At 41.5% G+C, this 21,247-nt stretch overlaps 1 protein-coding gene and 1 long non-coding RNA gene across 2 annotated transcripts; one reads left to right on the top strand and one right to left on the bottom strand.

Moving 5' to 3' along the window:
* Positions 1-1,196: 1,196 nt before the first annotated feature.
* On the bottom strand, positions 1,197-9,724 carry TMEM14A (transmembrane protein 14A). The gene is made up of 5 exons (XM_061354954.1): positions 9,573-9,724; positions 8,174-8,259; positions 6,357-6,458; positions 2,615-2,702; positions 1,197-1,821 (listed from the first exon to the last, which is right to left on the bottom strand). Exons 2-5 carry the CDS (start codon positions 8,247-8,249, stop codon positions 1,782-1,784), a joined length of 306 nt encoding a protein of 101 aa, XP_061210938.1. The 5' UTR covers positions 8,250-8,259; positions 9,573-9,724; the 3' UTR covers positions 1,197-1,781.
* Positions 9,725-11,099, top strand: LOC133213024 (uncharacterized). The gene is made up of 2 exons (XR_009725676.1): positions 9,725-10,636; positions 10,748-11,099. It is a non-coding gene; the product is annotated as an uncharacterized LOC133213024 (long non-coding RNA).
* Positions 11,100-21,247: the final 10,148 nt, after the last annotated feature.

Below are 21,247 nucleotides of genomic sequence, written 5' to 3' on the forward strand. Positions count from 1 at the left end.
CCTAAACAGTCTCCATTGTGTATGGGGAGGGCTTCAGCAAGATAATCTGTGTAAGACCAGAAACAACAAATGTGTTAGAAGAGTACTGACAGTGAGTATAGATCCTGTTTGCGCATGATGATGATCCTTCCTCAGATGTGGTCCATGCAAGTGGAAATTTACCGCATGCTACGTTTTAAACCATACTGAGTATAAAGCAGATCGCTGTGAGAGACTGATCTGAAATCAGATTCCACTGTCCATTGTCTCAAAGATTGGTCTGAGGTATTAAAATAGGACTCCACTGACCATTGTCTCAGAGATGGGTGGGGGGTGTTATGATAAGACTCTTCCATCCATTGCCTGGGAGAAAGGAGTGAGGAGCTGAATTGGGACTCCACTGTCCATTACCTCAAGGACTAGTATGAGGAACTGCTACCCAATATCCAGAGAATTGCTGCAGACATGTGTGCAGACACACGTGCAATTGAACAGCTGGCTGCAAGACCAGGGAAACTGGTCCACCAGGAACATGTAATAAGTAACATGAGGAACAGAGGTACTCCCCCCAGCTCATTATAAAGTGGGAAAAGGTAATCACCAAGGCACATTGCCAGGGAGACACTGCCATGAGGACGATTCCAGATGGACAACTCCGTGAGGACACTCTCTGCCAGTGACTACTACAGACTCTTTGGGACACCCCCCATGATACATGGCCATGAGGGCAACTCCAGAAGACACACTCCACAGGGTACCTTCAAGGGGACTCCAGAAGGATGCCTCCACAAGGACACCTACCTCCGACAGACTCTTGGGGGACACTCTGTTCCAATACTGACTATGAACCCTGAAGAACTCCCATCACTGACAATGGTGACAACAGATCCCCTGGACACCGCTGGATCCATGGTGGTGACTCTCTCTCTGCACCCTGAATCCTTGCATCATTTTCCACCTTTTTTCTGATCTGTCCTACTGCTATCCACTTTATTACAATAATTTCCCTTTTTTATAGTAACTGTCATTTTGTAATTTGTAATAAACAAACAGTCCGATTACTGTACTTGACCTCGTTTTGTGTCTTAATTTCACTAGTGGGATCACAAACAGAAACAGGGTCCGGCACTGCGGTTTTTCTCCAATCAGGCCCTAACAATCACCAGACTCTTCCACTGACAAAATGGTTCACTAGTCTGCATAAAAAAACTAAGAGGTTTCAAGCATTTTGCATTTTATTTGAATACTGATAATAGTTTTTACGCTTAGAAACAGTGGGGTAAGAAACTGTGTTTGAAAGGAAGGTGGGTTTTCTAGTGCTACATAGCACAGGCCAGAGCCTGTCTGTACTGATTAGTAATTGACAGTGCAATTAGAATTGATTACTTAATCTCAGAAGCTAGAAAATTATGGTTCAATACAATATACCTTTTTAACAAAACATGTATTTATATACATCCTTCGCTAAGAGATATAGTGCATGACTAACTCGATTTCTTGCGGTGCTGAGCACCCCTAAAAGAGATAAAACTTACAGAGAAAGATCCCTTGAGTTAACAGAGTGCTTAAACAGAAGTAGATCAAAATATATTATCAACAAGCCACCCGTTTTAGTTTAATAAAAAGCTTGCAAAATATCAGCAAATGTCAATAATCAAATAACAGGTACAGACCTTTTACAGAAAAGATAAAATCAGTGTAAGTAAGACTTGTGTTCAAATTTGTTTTTCAAGTATGCAGAGCTTGCCTGTTTGTTCGTGGGTGTGGCAGTCCTACTTCAGTTCTTACGCTGCCAAATTCCCCTAGAGCAGCATCAAAACAAGCCTCAAAATCATCAGAAGGCTGCAAGAAAAACAAAAAAAAAATCAACCCCCCTAAAAACCTCAGAATAATAAACCCTATAAAGATAGTTGTGTACGAAAGTCATCACTGAATAACAGCACATTCATAAATACCTGACACTAGAGCCTCTAGTAAGCAATCTTTTAAAAGATCTAAATCTACAGCCTCAGAGTCTGTGGAAACACACAGTCCATCTAGGCTTGAAAAGCAATCCAAAATGGAAATTTTCCAGTTCAGGTCCTGATTCTTAAGTTTTGTAACTTGACAATTTGCATCTGATTTTTTCTTCCCTGTATGTGAGTAAAACCATTAATGGTGTTATATTAAATGTAGTAACAACAAAGCAACTAGTTATTATACCTTCAGAAGGTGAAGATTCTGACTTACAGCTGAAAAATGTTTTGAGTTACAGACTGACTGGGAAAAAGTCAGAGGTGCTTGTCTTTTCTAAGATTACTGTGTTGGATGAAATCTGATGACTAATTTTATGCATATGTGTTTGAAAACACTGAGGCTTACCTCAGGTTCTTCCAAGAGCCTTATCAATATGCATTAATATTTAACTGCAGATCTCTGTGCTGAGAAAGTCAGTCCATGTTAGATGTATCTGCCTAGTGAGATGAAAAAGCTGTTCACTGGAAACAGGACTGTGACCTCCAAACTAATTTCGCTTAAATCATACAGTTGCTGGATGATAACAACTTCCACTGATACTGGTTTGAATCATATACCACATGGCAACTACTTGAAAATCAGTGAAATATTTACATTAAGATCCTTAATGTATGTTTACCTCAGGCATGCTACTAGTCCAGCTGGCATTAATTTCTTGGACCTCTTGAACCTCATTCCCATTATAATGGTCAAAAGAAAGGATGAAACTGTAAAAGACAATTCAATATATTTATGTTCTCAGTTCTCCCACTGGACCATTCAGGAACATGGATAGTTATCAAAGATCATTGCTGTTTTACTATGAACTGTAATTTAATAAAACATCAGGTCAGAGATGGGGTCTATAAAAACATTCTTGCTTTTCCAAAATACACTGCTATGATTTCTTTCAGCTACAAATAAGGTCTCCACATGCAGCAGAATGCTAAATCCTATTTCACAGATACTAAGTAATTTTGCCAGATGATGAATTCTACTTCCCTATATTCATGGGGATACAAATAAATGGGAAGAATCTTCATCACAACAGTAACATGTATGCTAAATTACAGGAATAGTGCCTTATAAATCCCACCACCCTATATTATTGCAGCTGATTTCTAACTATTCAAAGAGCTAGAGCATCCAACTTTATCTGTTTTGGTTTTAGAATGCTAGCTCTTAATTTGCTGAGCCTTAAAAACTAGATTGGAAGGATTTCCACTTGTTTTAAATACAGAATATGGCTATAAGCATCTCCTTCATCATGACCACAAGTTCACTTATTTCCTGTGAGGGAGCCATGCTTGCTTGTGACAAGAGACTGGCATTCCAAGAGGGCAACAAATGCAGTGCCAGCAGCAGAGAACAAACATCATGAAAGGAACTGAATCTTCACCCTGGAGCAGTTTTACCTAAAAATGGAGGCAGCAATGAACTGATCAAGCATGAGGTTTTCATATGAAACTATGCCTGCAGAGAGCTACATAAAGGAGGAGACCTATGAGAACACATAGAACTCTGCAAAGACAGCTAGCTTTGTTAAAGAAGTGTAACCTGAAACGCTTTCTAGAAGTGAGCAGAGAGGCAGAACTTCTCATAGGCAACTGGGCTCTTGCAGTCAAAGAAATGTCAGTTACATAAATCTCTTTTCTTTTTTTTATGGAACAGTTAAAACCAGCTGGGTAATTCTCTGCAAACTCCGTGGACAATCCTGTGCTCACAGGCATCAAGAATTAGTTTTAAACTCCCTCCAGCATTATAAAACAAGCTCTGACCGTTACAAGCATCTTACAAAACTCTACCAGCTATGAGTGTGCAGTCATTAAAAATACCCTGCAAAAAATCTATTATGCTCCATTATCCATTGCTTTTATTTTCTGGTCCTATACCCTTGTTCCTCTCAGGAATGTCTGAAGAGTGGACTATTCCACAGTATGCATGTTGCCAGAGCCCTGATTATATTTGCAATTAATTACAGGCTACAAAGCCTGTTCACTCTATAACTTTTTTTCCCCTGATTACTAGTATCTGGCTTTTCATGTGTTCCAGTGAGTTTTCAAGTCATTCAACTTTTAGACCTGATTTTCAGAAGTGATAATATTCACTATTTCACTTTAAATCAGTCAAAGAAATTCAATAAACCAAGCCAAATTCAATTCAGTAAATCAGATTCAGATTAGAAATTTGATCAATTAGATGTATCAGCTTGCACTCTCAATAGCACAAACTGTGGCATACTGAAGTCTGAATTTCTACACCTACTTCAAACACATAAAATTGCAGTAAAGTATTCAAGAAAGCACACAGTTAATTTCAGGAGGAGTGGGAAAATGCCTGAAAGAATAATACATAAAACAACTGAGAAAATTTGCCTGGGTATCTGTATGCTACATATTCTTTGTATATAGGACAAGTTACAAAAACCCTACTATCAAGGTCTCATACTAAAACATTACTTGCATAAGTGATAAATACTACAGATAATTATCAGTTTGGAGGGGGATTTTACTTTCTCCCTAAGCTTTTACAGGTTTGGGTACTTGTTTAATTTTGCATTGCAATTTACTCTGCTGCTAAGTTCAGAACAGTCACTTTCTTCTGTGCACTTACCTTCCTTCCATTTGTACTCTAGTTGCTTTTGGCACTTTGGGAGGTTTGACATAAGAACACATTCTGATTTTCTACAAAAGCAATACACCTTCTTTACAGAAAGCCCTTATTATCCTTATTGGTAGATACAGTAGCCACCAAAGGTTTTTAAGGTGTGGACTTGCAGATGTTTTTGAGCATGTCAAAAATCTCTGTCTTCCTCTGAAGTCTTCCTACTGAGTTCTTTATTCATTTGTGATATCTATGCACATAAAAACCAGAATACACCCTCTCCCATGCAGAGATACATCCACCTGGAAGAGATTAAAACTGCCTTGAATGGTTGGCCCCAGCAGAGTACTCTGTATGAATATTTCCTAACTCAATTCAGGCAGAAATTACCACACATAGTTCAGACACCTTTGTTTTATTCAGCACAGGTGAATATCAAAGAGGCCATCCATTCAAAGCCAAGGGTAAATATAAGTTTAGGTTTTAAGCAATCAGAAAATTACTTTATAATCATCCTAAACTAAGACTACTTTAAGAAGTCTTTGTTCCTTTTACTCTACATATAAGAACTTTGTAAGGCAAGTATATTGAACTCTTCTCATCTGTATTGCTATAATTTCTATTAAATTAGTAATATACATTTCTCCAGTTGAAAGGAAGTCCTCACAAGCCTACAGCTACATGAAATGCACAACACTGTCAATATTTTAGTATATCTGATTTTTGCATTAGTCCTTTTCAAACCAGAGAATTTGGAAACAGGCAACATTTAGTAACTTTTAATTAGTATTCTCTTCCAGAAATTCTGTATCCAAATTAGTAATTTAATTAACCCATAAAAGTACAACACTGTATGCTACATATGCTACTTAAAATCATTCTGTGATTCTAAGATCAGGTATGCCACTGCCACCTTTATTAAAGAACTAGGTGGTAACACACTTTGCTAATGATTCTATTCAAGATTTCTTGAACTCAGAAGTTTTACAGCTGTGGCTGGTGTAAAACACAAAACCAGCATGAACAGTATACCATAAATTCTAACTAAGTCCAGAAAAAGTGATTGCGCACTTATTTGGTACAAAATTGTGCATTATTAATCACAATGGTGATTGTGCATTATCTGGTTTAAATGTATTTAAAATGCATTTCTGCATATGAAACTACAACCTAAGCCACGTTTGCTAAAATCATGAGTGAGATAAGCTCCCAACAGCTCTTACTGCAAATCAGTTGTGTGAGGCTAATGTCCCCCTTACAGATTGTAGTTTCTTGCCTCCGCGAGGGTTTCATTTCAAGCTAGGTAACATGACAATTACTGCATGGTTTGTACCCTGTATTTCTCAGCAACAAAGAAGAAACACTAAGTCACTGGGAGCCGAGGATAAGTTACATTGTGCAAGACTGGATCCCACACCTACTTTACTTCTCAAACTACATTCCTATCTGAAGTGCTGATGACTTTATTCTAGTATTTTCCCATGTTTCTTTGCTGGCTTTCGCAATATTAGGTAACCATCTAATAAAAGGAGGTGCTGCCAGGTGGAAATACACCTGCTGGCTTTGTGTGAATGACTGCCTTACCCTGCAAATAGTTCTACAGCTCAAGTCTTGAATTTTGCAGGCTGTCAAACTGTTTAAAAGCTAACACTTAAACTGAAGTAATATTCAAAGTTTGATAAAAGAGAGAATTATACATCAAGTTCAGGAAACTGGTGTGCTTTTTTTTTTGGGGGGGGAGATAGGGTTTTGTTTGTTTACTGTAGTAAAACACTTACACAATGATATCTTCACATTTCTTGGATCACGTGTTACACAGTAAGCTCCATAACCAGCCACAGAACCAAAGGTGAGACCAGCAGCTAAAGAGATTTTACTACCTGCAAGAAAGTATTGAAGTGTTATTTCTCAATGCAGTGTCTTTAATCTCAATCTTTTCGCAGTAGTTCTCTCTCTACATAGTGTTATCCAAATATTTTAAAAATAGAACTGATTTTGCTACACTGCAGTTACCTCAGCCAGTGTGAATAGAAAGGCAGTATCTCCATAACTGGGTCATTCTCTTGCATGGCATTAGGGGCAAAGTTGACTAAATTACAGGAAGATGATCAGGAGCTAGTAATACTTGCAGTTTGGGAAAAATAATCTTCGAAGCACAGACCTAAATTTGGCTGTTTTCTCTACCACACATACCTTTAGAAGCATTTTTGTAATTTCTCTACACTGTTGATTTTAACTGTTTTACAGCACTTGGGAGTCTCCAAAAATGATAGAAATATGTCAATATATATAAAGGGTAAATTGGGCCACACATGTATTCATAGGTCTTTTAGTCTGATATCAGTCCTGGACAAAGAAATGGTATTACCAACATCACAATAAAAAAATAAAACACAAATAGATCACAATGAAGATGAAAATTTGTCTTTTCAAAGAAACTTGACACATTCTTTCAGTGCCATTACAAAACTGGTTCATAAAGTCCAGAGTTTCAGTAATATTCTTAGGTTTCCAAATAGGCATTTGTCTCTGTACCACGATAAAAGTGTAGAATCAGCACAGCAGGCATTATCTAGATTAAGCTGATCCCCAAATCTTCATAAATAAAGAATCCAGACCCCCAGATGTCATTTAGCTCCCAGTCCTGTTATACTGAATATTTTTAATCAAGAGTTTGCAAGAAAACAGGAATTATTACCAGTAGAAAAAATAATATAGATTTGCCACAAGGACTGACCAATTTTTAAAGAGTGAACAGAACAAGTGAATGAGATAGTCCGTGGGTACAGCTGGGTACAAATCAGGAAGTCAGATATAAGGCCATGTCTCTAAGGGCAAAATATGTGCACGCTAACCGGGGAAAACAGCGACTCTATCACAGGAATCGGGATGGATGATGGCCACAGAGAACAAGACTGATGTACTGCTGGGGTATCTCCGCACTGTGGGAAAGATTACAGGGAGCAGCCTGGAGAGCCCGCTTGCTCGTCCTCGGTACCACTGCGACCTCTGCCGGGGGGCTCGCCTTGAGCACGGCTTGAAAGGACTGCAAAACCAACTGGAATATGGAAACTGCGCTTTATAATATGTGATAACCTAAAACCTGTCTGATTATCTTCGAGTGAAAATGCACAGCTCTAACAGTATGAGATAATTAGCCACCAAATCAGAATGTGCAAGTAAAGGGTTTTCTTTACAGTGTGTATCTGGGAATGTCAGAATCAGGCCTGGATACTTCCACAGAAAACAAGCTTTCATCAAAAAAATATCCTCTGTGCTCAACACAGGGCTGATTAAAGGAAATGAAAAGGCCCCAAATATGCTGAAGGTCAAAGATAACATGACAGCCCTTTCTGCCCTGAAAACAAACTCATCAGCTAGATTAACAGAAAAAAGTGACCATTTAAATGCTTATGTTGACCCAAGTAAATCTCATGAGACTCAGCTCATTTACAACAGTGCAGGATGGATTTCAGATGCAGTTGTATTCATCATACCAAAGTTTTCATGCCTTGCAGTATTTGTTTATTTATTTTAAGAAAGCGCAGAGGAGGAGAACCCCCAATACTCCACTCCCAAACCCTGCTGTATTTACCTTTACGAGTGTATGCTACAACACCTCCAACAGCCAGCAATGCAGCATATGCAAAACCAATCCAGTCAATAGCCATGGTCCCAACTCTGTAAAACAAAACATACTGCAACTGAAGACAAAAATCTTCCCTCCTGGTAAAAAAAAACACCAAAAACAAACCAAATCCAAAAAACATTACTTAGTGTTCCAAGTAACACTACAATCTCCTAAATCATGTTTAACTACTGTGTCAAGACACTGAAAAGGTTATAGGGTGTCTATTGGCTATTGTATTATTTTTTTCACTAACTGCTGCCCTTCCTTACAACTCAGTACGAAAGTACACTGTATTTCCAGCAGGGGAGACTGGCATTTTAGAGATGTATGTGGCATGCTTTTTCTCAGTCAAATACATATGTATGCAAGCAAAAAGCTTGACACCACCCCAAGGTTTTGTTGTGCTTGTGCCACACAGCTGAGCTGGGCATACACTACAGATACATACAGGTCTTGTCAGTGCACAGCTCAGTGCCTCGTCAGCAAGGCTGTACTTCGGGTACTTCAAGTGGAATGTGACAGGCTTAGCAACATCAAGTAAAAACAGTAATTTTCAGAGTCTACCCAAAGTTTCCAGGCAGGCCATCCTTGGGAAGCTATAGATACAGAAGATTCATCCTCTCTGTCTGCGCTCCTTCTGTTTCACCTTTAGGTTTTGATGCACTGTCCCGGTTACACTTCCATTCCCCAAAAAGCATTTCAATTCCGGTTTTAACACTGATCTCTACTTCCCCGGCTGTGCTTTGTAAAAGCACCAATGGCCAGACAGCTGCAGCAGCACTATGGCCTCTCTCCCACCAGCTGGTGGAACACACCTCATCCACCCAGATTAAGTGTGTACTTGATTAAGTGCATCCTTCTTTCTACCTGAGTGGGTGTGGTTTTGATCACAGCGTTAAAGGGGTAGCAGGAAAGAGCACACAATCATTTTACACCAATCCTGTAATATTGAAGCAAGCAACTCACAGAGAGCACCCACCCTTCCCTTAGCTGTAACCCCATCAGGAAGACGAGTGGGGTTAAGGGGGCCGTGGCACCCCTAAAACAAGGTCCGCAGTGGTAGGGGCCAGGCTGAGCCCGGCCTCTGATCCACGGGGCCTTCGTGGCCTAGCCAGACAGCCGAACGCTCCCGCTCAGGGGTAGCCTTAGGCCTTCCATCGCCCACCCCGGGCCCGCACTCTTCGCAGACCCCTCTCGCCACCTCCGCTCTGCTCAGCCCCGCGCTCGCTTATCCCGCCCGCCGCGGCGGAACCCCGTGCCGAAGCCAGGCGGCTGCCGAGGCGAGCCCTCCCCGCTACCCGCTTGCTCTCATGCCCCCCCGCCTCAGCTCAGCCCCTCCAGCCACACCACCCCGCCACCGTACCTCGTCTCGCAGCGCCGTTCTCCGACCTCCTCCAGCCCCGCCTCCCTGGCCTCCAGGCACCATTAGGCGTCGCGGTGCCGGTACCGCGCTGCTGCCGAGCCAAAGGCAACCGTTTCACTGCGCCCTCTCTGGCTTCTGGTCATCCATGAAGGAGGAAGGAGGGCGCTACCGCCATGGTGGCGGCAGGGCTTCCGCCTGCGGAGGTCATTGCGCGGGAAGAGCCGCGTTTTGTGGTGCTTGGCTGAGGCGGGAAGTCAGGAAGACGGACCCGTGTGGCCCAGGGCAGCGAGCGGGGCCTCGCACCGTCTTTGGGTCCCTCGGCGGCAGGGCCCACCTCCAGGGTTAGTGTCTTCCGCCTCCTGACGCTCCTCGCCCGGCTCGTCTGCCTGGGCTTCACAAGCATCAGGAAGATCCATGGCTTGTTTTAGCCTTTTAAACCTAAAAAACCCAGCCCTGCCATGGTGGGGGTGGAAGAACGCATGAACAAGAGTCATGTCTGTGGCGCTGCTTGTACCCGAAGGGTGCGCATCCCATGGAGACAAGGGCAGGGGCTTGGGGGTCTTCTGCCTGCACCACCCTAGAGACACCTGTGAAACTTTGAGGGTTGCCTGCATGAAGTCATGCAAACAGCCCCAGTGCTGATGTTTGTCAGGGGAAAGAGCAGGTGCAAAGCTCAAGGCTGAGATACTACACACGTAGCTGGTCTATGAAAATTCTTGACATGGTTATTTGCACACTTGTCTGGTAGCCCTGTTTGCTGAAGCTGTTCTTCTAAAAGCTATTTTTGTGCCTGTTTTGTCACCCTTGGCGGTCTTTCTTTAGTTTTCTCTCGAGCTTGTTCTTGATCAGTGCAGGACGGGTGCTTCAGCAGTAATGTGGGGGTGCCTGCTTGCAACATTCCCTACGCTTCCCTTGTTCCTACAAATAGGCTGGGTATAAACATGGCCGTAACAGGGAGGGATGCACAATGCTGTGTGGTGGGACTTGGATAGCTGCCTTCTTTGGGGATCGTTTGAAAATCCCTGCCAAAATCTTCTGTTTCCTTCAGATTTCTCTGCTTAAAGGTGTGAGAGTTTTCCGCTCCAAAGAGCTTGCTGGAAAGTAAATTAGTATTCTCATTAGGGTTAATGTATTTAATTTCCACTCCTAGCATGCTGTTTGTTTTTTTCTGTTAGCATTTAACTGCTGTGATACAAACCTTTTCCATGTGAGCTGTCCAAGTCTGCTCGGAGGAAAACAGTCTTCTCTCCTTATCTCACCGGTATCTGTGGGAAGGAAGACTGAGGTACAGCAACTTTGGAAAACAAATATAGGACACTTGAGGGCAGAACGGCTTCAAAATGTAAATGGAAAGCAGATTCATAAGCTGAAATCCAGAAATCTTGGATTTCTTTATGAAGTATTTTGGGACTTGTGGCTCTTGAAAAGCACAGTAAAATAAACAGTGGATTAAATGAAGCAAAGCCATGCAATTCTACTTGAGGGAGCTCCAAAGTGGAACAAATAGAGTGTTTTTTGGCACCTCTAGGATAATGACTAGTTGTGGTTACTGATTCAATGATGCTCCTTACCAGAGTAGACTGGATAACCCTGAAGTCTGAGCTAAATTTGAATTCATGTGATCATATGCTGCTTGTTATGTTCCCTTCCATTTTCAATTGCAAAAAAGTGTTTGGTATTGTTTTCTCTAAGCTGTTACATCAACTATTTTATGATCTGAAATGGCTACAGTACAGGTAGTAAGACCCGTGAGAGGTTTTTAACAGGAAAAGAATTAAATTAGTTTGTTGGTAGCATGATAAATCAACCCCCTCAGTCCTAACAGTGAGGTATAAACAGAGCTAGCAGCAAAGCAAGTGTTAATGTTGTTAAGAGCTTTCTAGTCTAGTTTTCCATTGTTCATAACTGCCAGTCTGAGCTGAAACTTCCCCTGTTGGGTGTCTGCTTCCAGCTGGTTTAGTTTAGCTTGTTTCGGTTTGTTTTATGATTTGTTTGCTTTGTTTTTGGAAGTTCCATTTACAACAATCAAGCCAACTATAAGGATGAATTTAGGGGAGAATGCACATTTTTGTCTATTATAAACGTTATTGTTTCACTGAACAGCCTCTAGCATCTCTCTGGTTTGGAAAAACAGCTTTTGGATTTGGCAAGTAAATGGCTTTCGTTTCAGGGATATATTTTTCCATCTTCATGAAAATGTAATGTGAAGAGAAAAAGTGTTAAAAATGTGGAGTGGAGGCTTCTTAAAATTGTACAGCCCAGTTCCCAGAAAGTTCCATCCATGTTGATGATGTGTGACCTTTTGTTAGGCACACCTGCATTCACATTGAATATATGCTATCTCTCCAGAGAATGGCTAAGCTTGTACCTTGCTTTGCTGGTGTTCTGTATAAGACAAGAAGCCTCTAAGGGGCTTGTAATGCAGCCCATCTCCCTACCCTTGAACACTTTTGCTTAGTCTACCTGTTGTTAGAGAGGTTGTTGGCAGGATGAATCACATAAAAGACCTAGTTCCTGCTGGGAGCTGTTTGTGGTTTTTGTTGGTCTTTCTGCATTAACACCAAAGGCTACTCATAGTTGTAAGCTGCAAGTAAGATTTAATGCTAACTGCTATCCTAGAACATAATGTGATACCAGAAGGGATCTTTAGAATGGAGGAGTGCCTCTGAAATACTAGACAGGAAAAAAGGTCCTGACTGGAGAAGAGCAACTAAGCACCTTGAGACAACTACAGTTCTTTCTGTGCAAAAGATTGTTCTCTTCAGCAGGTGGGACTATGGAAGAGGAGCAAAATACAGTTAAAAACTCTTATCTTTTGATGAGGATTCATGTCGATGCGGGAGTCACGGACAACGCAGGAACGATCAATGTGATCAGCGAATGCCAATTTATTACAAAGCTTTAACTCCTTATATACCATTTCTTACAGGCACTTACAGTGATTTGGCATATTATAATTGGATACATGTCTTGAAGACCCTTAGCGACTAACACATAATTGGTTAAGCACAGGTGTGAGAACTTGACCTCGAAAGTTTGCCAACAGTCCACAGTTCTCATTAACTCAGTGAATTACAGCTTCTTCTTATCTTGCTTGCTTAAGCTTCCTCGGGCCTCTCATGGCCTTGCTGTATCTTTCAGGATTATTCAGTTTATGTACCAATTACCCATTCTCCCATGAGAACACTGTCTCCACAGATTCAGAGGCTTCAGGTGTAATAATCAGATTAAACAGGGAAGAAGTCAGTTATGTTCTGGTACAAAAAGGCAACTATTAAAATAGATTCTGTAAGCTTTCATATATACACACATGTATATAAGCAATGAGAAAGACAGTAGTTTTAAAGTAATAGAACATTGTTTAAAAGGCTGAAGAGTCTGATCTACAACCTCATTGGGCTCCCATTATGGGTCATTACCCTTCAGTTCTGAGGTGATACACTTCCTTGACAATTTAGTATGAAAGCTTAGATCCAGAATCATCCCTGGCAATTCAATAAAGTGTTAAAAGGCAGAGATATTGCTCTTTATAATAACCATGAAGTAATCTCGCAAAATTTATACATTAATAAACAGCCACACAATCTAAAGCCTTTTCTATGAACTAAACATATACAGACATGGACTAAAGCCTAGAAGGGGAAAAGATGGGTTCTTGGGCATTCTTGGGATTTCACAGGAGATGGTGCTCAAATTTAACAGCTCACTGCTGCCAAAAGGGCCTTTTCATTTCCAGTTCTGCTTTCCAGTCCCTTATTTTCTGCAGTAATTGATGAGTTTTGCTCCTTCTCTCCCAAGCCTCAATTGATGTGTCAACTAAGTAGTCTGGTGAAACAACCAGGCAGAAAAATATGAATTAGTTCAGTCAGTCATTTGCCTCAGTTAAATCAGGAAGGTCTAAAAAGCATCAGGGTGCACAGAAAGAGCTGGGACTGAGTGGGTATGGCACTGACTGAAATTCTTGGTAATTTCAGTGAAATGCAACTCAGAACTATGGTTGGTCAAGTGGTATCTCAGGAATCTTCCCAGCTGCTGAATCCAACAAGCTAGTAATTCTGGAAGGCAGCAAACACTGCCCACAGAATCCTGTATGTGGGCCCTGGCACCTGACAATACTCAATTTTATTGTGAGTGATTATATCCACAATTTTAGCTTGAGGTCTCCAGCAAAATTAGGCTTTAGCTACATTTTATAGTGGAGAGATTAATCGGAGCAAAATGTAAGAATGCGATTGCAATATGCAGTGCTTTGGGAGCACTGTAACTGCCTTGGGTTTTGATCACTGTAGCAATTTGGTTTTACTTGCTGAGTTCTCAGAAGTTGATAGACTTCATCTCCTGAAGAAACGGAGGTTTTTCTTCTCAGTGTCTCAGAAATCCTTGGTCTAAATAAATCCAGATTCAGGCCACTAGCTGTGCTCTGCTTCCAAGACATCGCAAGTTTCCCATCTTTCCTAACTAATATGTGGATTTTAAAGCTGCCCAGGAAATCAGAGTGAAATCCCAAGGGATTTCAGAGGCATTTGAAGTGGCTTGTTTGTCATTGTGTAATGTTTTCAGCTAATTGAAAAAAACTCATGAAGATGAAAGTGCCTTGGAATAGAAGGATTTCTGTGTGTGTATATTCTCAGACCCTTTCCCTAATACTTATCATCCTGTGATAGACATTGGATTTCTGATAACTCTCACCACTATGTGCTTGTTACAAAGGGGTCTGGTTTTAGCTGCACACACTGAGACAAGTGTTTTCCAGACAGCAGCTCACTGAGGGGCCGGAGCACAGGATCCCTTGCCCAAATTCTGGCAGACATGCTGAGGCATACCTAAAAACTGTATATGCCTCAGAGCAGTTTCCTGAGCTGAAAAATAGTTTGAAGCCAGGAAGGTTTTAGGATGGAAGTTTATATAAGCATGCCCTATCCTTACTCTTTCCTAGACATTAGTTCATGCCCACTGTTTTTGCTTTTTCACACCTACCCATGGCCATTGACAGGCAGGAGCATGACTGGAGCATTTTTCAGGTTCATTAAGGGCAAGGTTATAGATAGGAGTATCCAAATAAAAAGCATTCTCCAGATCATTCTCATACAAAAAAAGAACGTGAAGTAAAATGCAACATACCTCCCAGAAGGAAAAGGTCTGCAAGATCCTAATTTTTATAGGTTGCACAGAGAGTGGCTCAAGCTGTGATTTTGCAATAACTTATCGCAGTTGCCAGCTTCCCAATTCTCAGTCCCTTCCTTTAAACACCTCTGGCATTCAGTGAACTTAAGCCAAGCCATGATGATAAATCATAAGAAAATTTAGCTTGCTGTTGACATTTCTGTTCTGGAACTGCAGTCTTAGAGAGCTGATCCTTGCCCATGTTTCGAAGAGGGTAGTGAAAGGCAGAGGGGCAGTACCGCTCAAGCCCATAAACCATACTCTCAGGGGGCAAATAGAAGAGAGTGAGGCTACCCACAGCATGAGGTTCAATTAGGAGAGAATGGATATGATCAGGATTGGTAAAATCAAGGCGGTGGGTAGAGTGAATGCAGTTCATTGTTCTCCAAATCCTACAGGACTAGAACTAGGGGGCACTCATTGAAACCAAAAAGTGGTTATTTTAGGAAAGATAGAAGGGAATAGGTTTGTTTTTTTTTTTTTTTTTTTTTTTTTTTATGTAGCAGGTATAGCAACCTTGTGGAATTTGCTGCCAGCAGATGTTTGGAAGCAGATGGGTCAGCAGACTGGAAAGAAGACTAAACAGTTAAATGGACTGCAAGTCCATAAAGAGATACTAAAAGAGTGAGTATGGATGTGTGCTCCCTAACATCCCCAATGCAATAATTGTGGATGCTGGAGAACAAAGGAAATGTATATGCCTGGTTTGCATATTCTTATCATTTGTTGTTATTGGAGGAAGGATACTGGGGTGAGCTGGATGTTGGTCTGACCTACCAGGACATCCGCTATGGTCTTTTCAGAGCCTTGGTTTTGTGTCCACAGGTGTGTGAGGACAAATGTGATGTTGATAGGAGTTTGTATTTTACTTTTGAGTTGTTATCTCAGGGTTCTTTTACACCAGTGAAACCTGATGCTTAAATCACTAGCACTGCTATGTACCCTATTGAGCAAATGTGCAGTTTTAGGACAATACATATAGTATTAGTACTTAGAAAGGGACCCTTAGACTAAACTATAGCCCTCATGATATTGCAGTTTTCTCCTGGGATTCTTCTGCTCTGTCTGCACGGAACTTGATGAATGCTCATGTCCTAGGAAAGATTTCATAAGCTATGATAGAATTATCCCCCAGGATATCAGTGTATTTTGGATTTATTATTTGAGAGTCTTCTGCTGGAAAACATCTAATGCAGCTGAAGGAGAGAGAGTGCCAGATTAGACAGATTATTAGGCATGAATCCCAACCCTTATTTGTATGACTATTCCTTCTGCCTTTAGATAATCACATTAACATCAGGAATATTGCTTACACAAGTACTACTGAGAAAAAGTGGCGAACAGGCTTGGGCCCTCAAAGCAGTGTTCTTGTTCCAGTACTTTCCCAGTGAGATTCTGACCTTGTTTCCTTGTTAGAGCTCATTAGAGTTGGAACATCCAGGAAGGAGGGCTACCCACTACTTGGCAGCCTCTAGTAATTATTACCAAGCCATTTTTTAAACCTATCAGAAGTAACATTTTTAGCACTTCAGACACTGATTGCCTTTTCCTTCCAAAGCTCATCCCACACTTAGATACACGAGGGTATATCAGACAATACTGTATTTCATGCTTGCTTTGTTATGGGGTCAGGTCTTTAGTCTCTGGTGAGGAATTTTTTGCTCATGCATTGAGCAGAGGAGCCAGAAACCTTCCCCAGCCATGTGGTAAAGAAGCCCCCAGTGTGTGTAAGACTGGTATCTCGTGGTAGTTGTCATCAGGCAGTGTGGGTTAGGATATGGCTTTTGCCAAGCCAGGCTGGAGGAGAACAGCTCAGTGTGACTTCAGGGATCTTGCTGAGTAACAGCAGTGACCTGATTTGAAAAGAGAGAAAAAAGCTATCTATATTAATTTTTTTGTGGCTGGTAATACCCAAAGGAGTACTGCTGTGGGTGCAAAGGGAGGATTCTAAACATCAAATAATAGAAAGTGTTTACGCGTCTACTTTTGTGTGCAATTAATCAAGCTTGGAAAAAATGAGTAATTTTTACTTATGCACCTTAAAGGAGAACCCAAGTTAAAGCAACTATGTAGATCAGCCCCCAAAAATGAAAATGTGAGAAAAATAATGCCAACAGCACTGCAACTTTAACTCCAGATTTCAAGCCAAACATCTATGAAGGAAGAAGTATTCCATGGAAAAATATCATTCTTGCCATCTTTCTGACCACAGAGTTACACTCATTATGGTAAAGCTGTAATTACAGTATTGTGAATACAGTGCCGCAGACAATGGCCTGTCAGTGTTTTTCCACTGTAAACCCTAATGTGAGGTTTGCAATTTTGTGAAATAAAGTTATCTTTGGCTGGGATATCCAGCTATAGTTTCAGCCCAGAAATAGATTTTTGTTGTGTTTGTTTCCTTTACCAAATTGTTCGAAGTTCATTCTTCAGTAAGTGTTAGAGCCTTCCTGATTGATTGCCCATCAATCAATGTGTGGATGTGTGGAGAGTTTGCTGTACTGCGTCCATTCTGGGCAGTGTTCAGGGCTGTGACTGTTGTCACAGTCCATACTTTGGACCAAACCGCCTACATATGTATCAGTCTGGGAAAGTCAGGACAGCAGGATTATAGCAAATTAGCACTGACTAGCATATCCAGGCATGCACAGCAAAACATGCTTTAGGGAATACTAGAATATGTTATTACAGCTATGGAAGGAGGGAGATTTGGCCAGGCCAATTAAATGAGTAAAATTGAAAAGACTTATCTTGTCTTACAGAAAAAGGAAATTCCGAGTTGATATTACAAAAAAAAAACCCAAACCCAAACAAACAAACAAAAAAACCCAAGCCCACTAAAAAACACCCTCCCCCAAAACAACAAACAAGCAAAAAAAAAACCAGAAGAAACCCCCAACCCCAACCCCAAAACCCTGTAGGATTAGTGAAACTCTGCAACATGCAAGAAACACTTGTACGGTTACAGTTTTGATTCTTTAATGGGGCTTATCTAAGGCTCTTCTCTGTTGGATTGTGGTAACTGAGATCCAAATCTAGCCCTGTTTCTTCTTTTGACAGACAACTCAAAGGGAAAATATGGTGCAAACAGGAAGTGCTGACCCCCAAACTAAAGTATAACAGCATGTTTAATTACAAATGCTAACCATGTAACATCTGCATATAAACTCTTGGGAAATAGGTCTGAAATAACCGTATGTGTAATGTCTTCAAAATAATTATTCGGAGACAAATATTGCATGCACTTAAGGAATTTCACCTGTATTTAGATGTGATTCACTAACTATGCATTTATTCTTTACATGAATTTATTCAATGTTGGTGCTCTGGAAGAAAACAAAAATTTCTTGTGCTACAGAGATCTCTGATCGCTTCAGCAGATGTCGCAGGGAAAAACTGCTGAGTTCACATAGTTTAAAATAAATATGGATCACATAAGTTTATTGCTTTATTGACAGTATGTAATTAACCAGCAATCAGTGAACTATGCATACAAGATCAGTAATAAATAGGCAAACCATAGTAGAAAATCCTAAACAGAGACCTATAACTAAGCCAAAAGCTACCTTAGTGTACATGTACACATGTGCGGAAACACACAGACGTATACATGCACAGAGTTGTATGCACCCCCTCACTCGTGGGTACTGTGGGTTACAAAAACACCTCCCCTTCCCATTGCATGTCTCCTTCTGCAGGAGATTTGGATCCTCTACGTTTGTGCAGATGCCTGCATGTGCAGACTCCTTTATGGAACTTCCTGCAAGTTGTTGGGTGAAACACACGCACCCCTAGAGAAAGCTGTTTCTCCTTCAAGGTCTCTCCCTCCTATAAAGAGTTTTCATGTGTGTTTTATACTTCTTTACAGTCTGCCCTGTGCTTTGTGTCAAGCCTGTTTGTAATTCCCCAGTAACAGTTTAATCTGCCTGATGGTTATCTTCTGTAACATGATTAAATGCTCATCAGGCAGTTTGGTGTATTTGATCCACAGACACACACACATACACACTTTGGACACATCTGTATCTTCATGGGTGGCATTACCTATGCTGTTTGTCTGGGGGGTGGGCTGTGTGTCCCCACCAGGTCCAAAGTAAGGGAGAGCCATACCTGGGAGGCATGTAGGCCACAGGAGGAGAGAGATTAAGGAGCAGGGCCAGGCAGCTGTCTGCAGCCAGCTGGCTGATGCTGCTCAAACCTGAGAGAGCTGTGGTGTTCTGGATGCATCCCACAGTTGAAGGTAATGGTAAGTGGGCAAGCAAACCTACTTCCAGACTCTCTTCAGGATCCAAAATAGAAAAAATTAACACTTGCTTTACTAAATGTCTTTTGAACACCTATTATGATTCTCAATAAAGGGATCATAAATGGGATGGATGCAGTACATTGAATTGTTGGAAAAACTCTGCAGAGAGACCATCTAGGCCTGGTGCTTTACTGGATGGTGAAGACTTTATGTTTCACACTCCCACAGTTTACATTTTCCAAGGTGATAAAGACATTTGAATCATTTTATTTTTTGGATGTTTCACATAAAATGAAGAGCTGTGATTGAAACTGGAGCTGGAGTCAGGAAATAACCAGATTGTGTAAAATGTAAAGAGCTAACAAATGCCACATGTTGCATGATAAATACATTATAAATGCCAGTTATGGATTTGGTTTGTCAGCAGTTGGCTTGGGTTTTGTGATTACTGGCCAATAGTTTAACTGATGATTTGATCTGTAACAGAATCCTCAACTTTTGGGAATGGAAGAGATTTGCATTGATAATTTAATGCATTAAATGTATGTAGAACTATTAGCTTCTAGAAAGGACATAGATAAGTTCTGGGGTTCTTATGTAACCAGTGAGTAGCCTTTTCTGTCAATTCAGCATGATTTATGGTGGTAAATCAGGGTGGGGACATAGAACTATGTGACTGCTATTATTTCAGTATGTCTTCACATGATGTTTTTGAAATGGAGGTGGGTATGCAAGGAAAACTCTGTGCCTGACTATAAATACAGCTGCAAAGTATGGCACCACTCTTGCTCTGAGTCAGTCTCTAATTGTTGTTGGCGTATGTTGTGGTTTAAACCCAGCCATGCAGCTCATTCACTCACTCCCCCTCCTTCCTCCCTCTTTCTTTCCTTTCCCCCCCCACCTGCCCACATCCAGAGGGATGGGGAGGAGAATCAAAAGAATGTAACTCCCACAGGTTGAGATAAGAACAGGCTAGTAACTAAGGTATAACACAAACCACTGCTGCTACCACCAATAATAATAATGATAAGGGAAAATAGCAAGGGAAGAGAATATGATACCACCTGCCAAAACGAGCCTGATTCCAAAAGAGAGCCCATGCCCTTCTGGGTAACTCCCAGTTACCTCCCCGGGCATGACATGCTGTGGTATGGAATACCTCTTTGGTCAGTTTGGGTTAGATGTCCTGTCCCTGCTTCCTCCTGGCCTCCCCTCCTCCCTGGCAGAGCATGAGACTCACAAAGTCCTTGGTCAGAGTAAACATTGCTTAGAAAGAGTCAAAAGCATCGGTGTTATCAGCTCTATTCCCAGGCTGAAAGTCAAAACACAGCACTGCACCAGCTACTAAGAAGGAGAAAAATTGACTGCTACTGCTGAACCCAGGACAGCATATCATTGCTGGGCCGTAGGGAAGAGCCATCTGTCAGAAGTGACTGAAAAAGGAGGCACTGACCATCTATAAGTATTGAAGGTCTCTTGACATTCTTTACAAGCTGAAGGATAATCCCGTTATAATTTATAGTGTGTCTACCTGTTGCCCTCTACATTTTTCAAGAGAATACACTATTCTTGTCTTTCATCTTTCAGTTCTGTGGCCTGTCTCTTTATGTCACAAACTTATTTCCCCCCATCTCTGCAGTTCACTGTTCGCTGAAATGACCGCTGTCAATCTTTGTAAATTTGAGATTTTTTAAGAAGGGGAAAACATGAAAAACAGCAAGGTGCTTGGTGACAGCCAGCATGGCTTCACTAAGGGGAAACTCTGGCTGACCAGTTTGGTGGCCTTCTATGATAGGGCTACAGAGCTGATGGACAGGGGAAGAGCAGTTGATGTCATCTACCTGGACTTGTCCCACACGGCATCCTTGTCTCTAAATTGGAGAGGCATCAATTTGATAGGTGGACCACTCGGTGGATAAAGAACTGGCTGGATGGCCGCACACAGAGTTGTGATCAATAGCTCAGTGTCCAGCTGGAGACCAGTAACGAGTGGTGTCCCTCAGAGAGCGGTGTTGGGACCAGTCTTGTTCAACATCTTTGTCGCTGACATGGACAGTGGGATTGAGTGTGCCCTCAGCAAGTTTGCCAATGACACCAAGCTGTGTGGTCCAGTTGATACACTGGAGGGAAGGAATGCCATCCAGAGAGACCTTGTCACGCTTGTGAGGTGGGCTGATGCCAACCTCATGAAGTTTAACCATGTCAAGTGCAAGGTCCTACACCTGGGTCAGAGCAATCCCAGGCACAGCTACAGGATGGGCAGAGA

This window comes from Neopsephotus bourkii, unplaced genomic scaffold (genome assembly GCF_033783945.1).
Source record: "Neopsephotus bourkii isolate Nb327-2 ecotype Australia unplaced genomic scaffold, CSIRO-AGI_Nbou_v1 NB_756, whole genome shotgun sequence".
NCBI lineage: Eukaryota > Metazoa > Chordata > Aves > Psittaciformes > Psittacidae > Neopsephotus > Neopsephotus bourkii.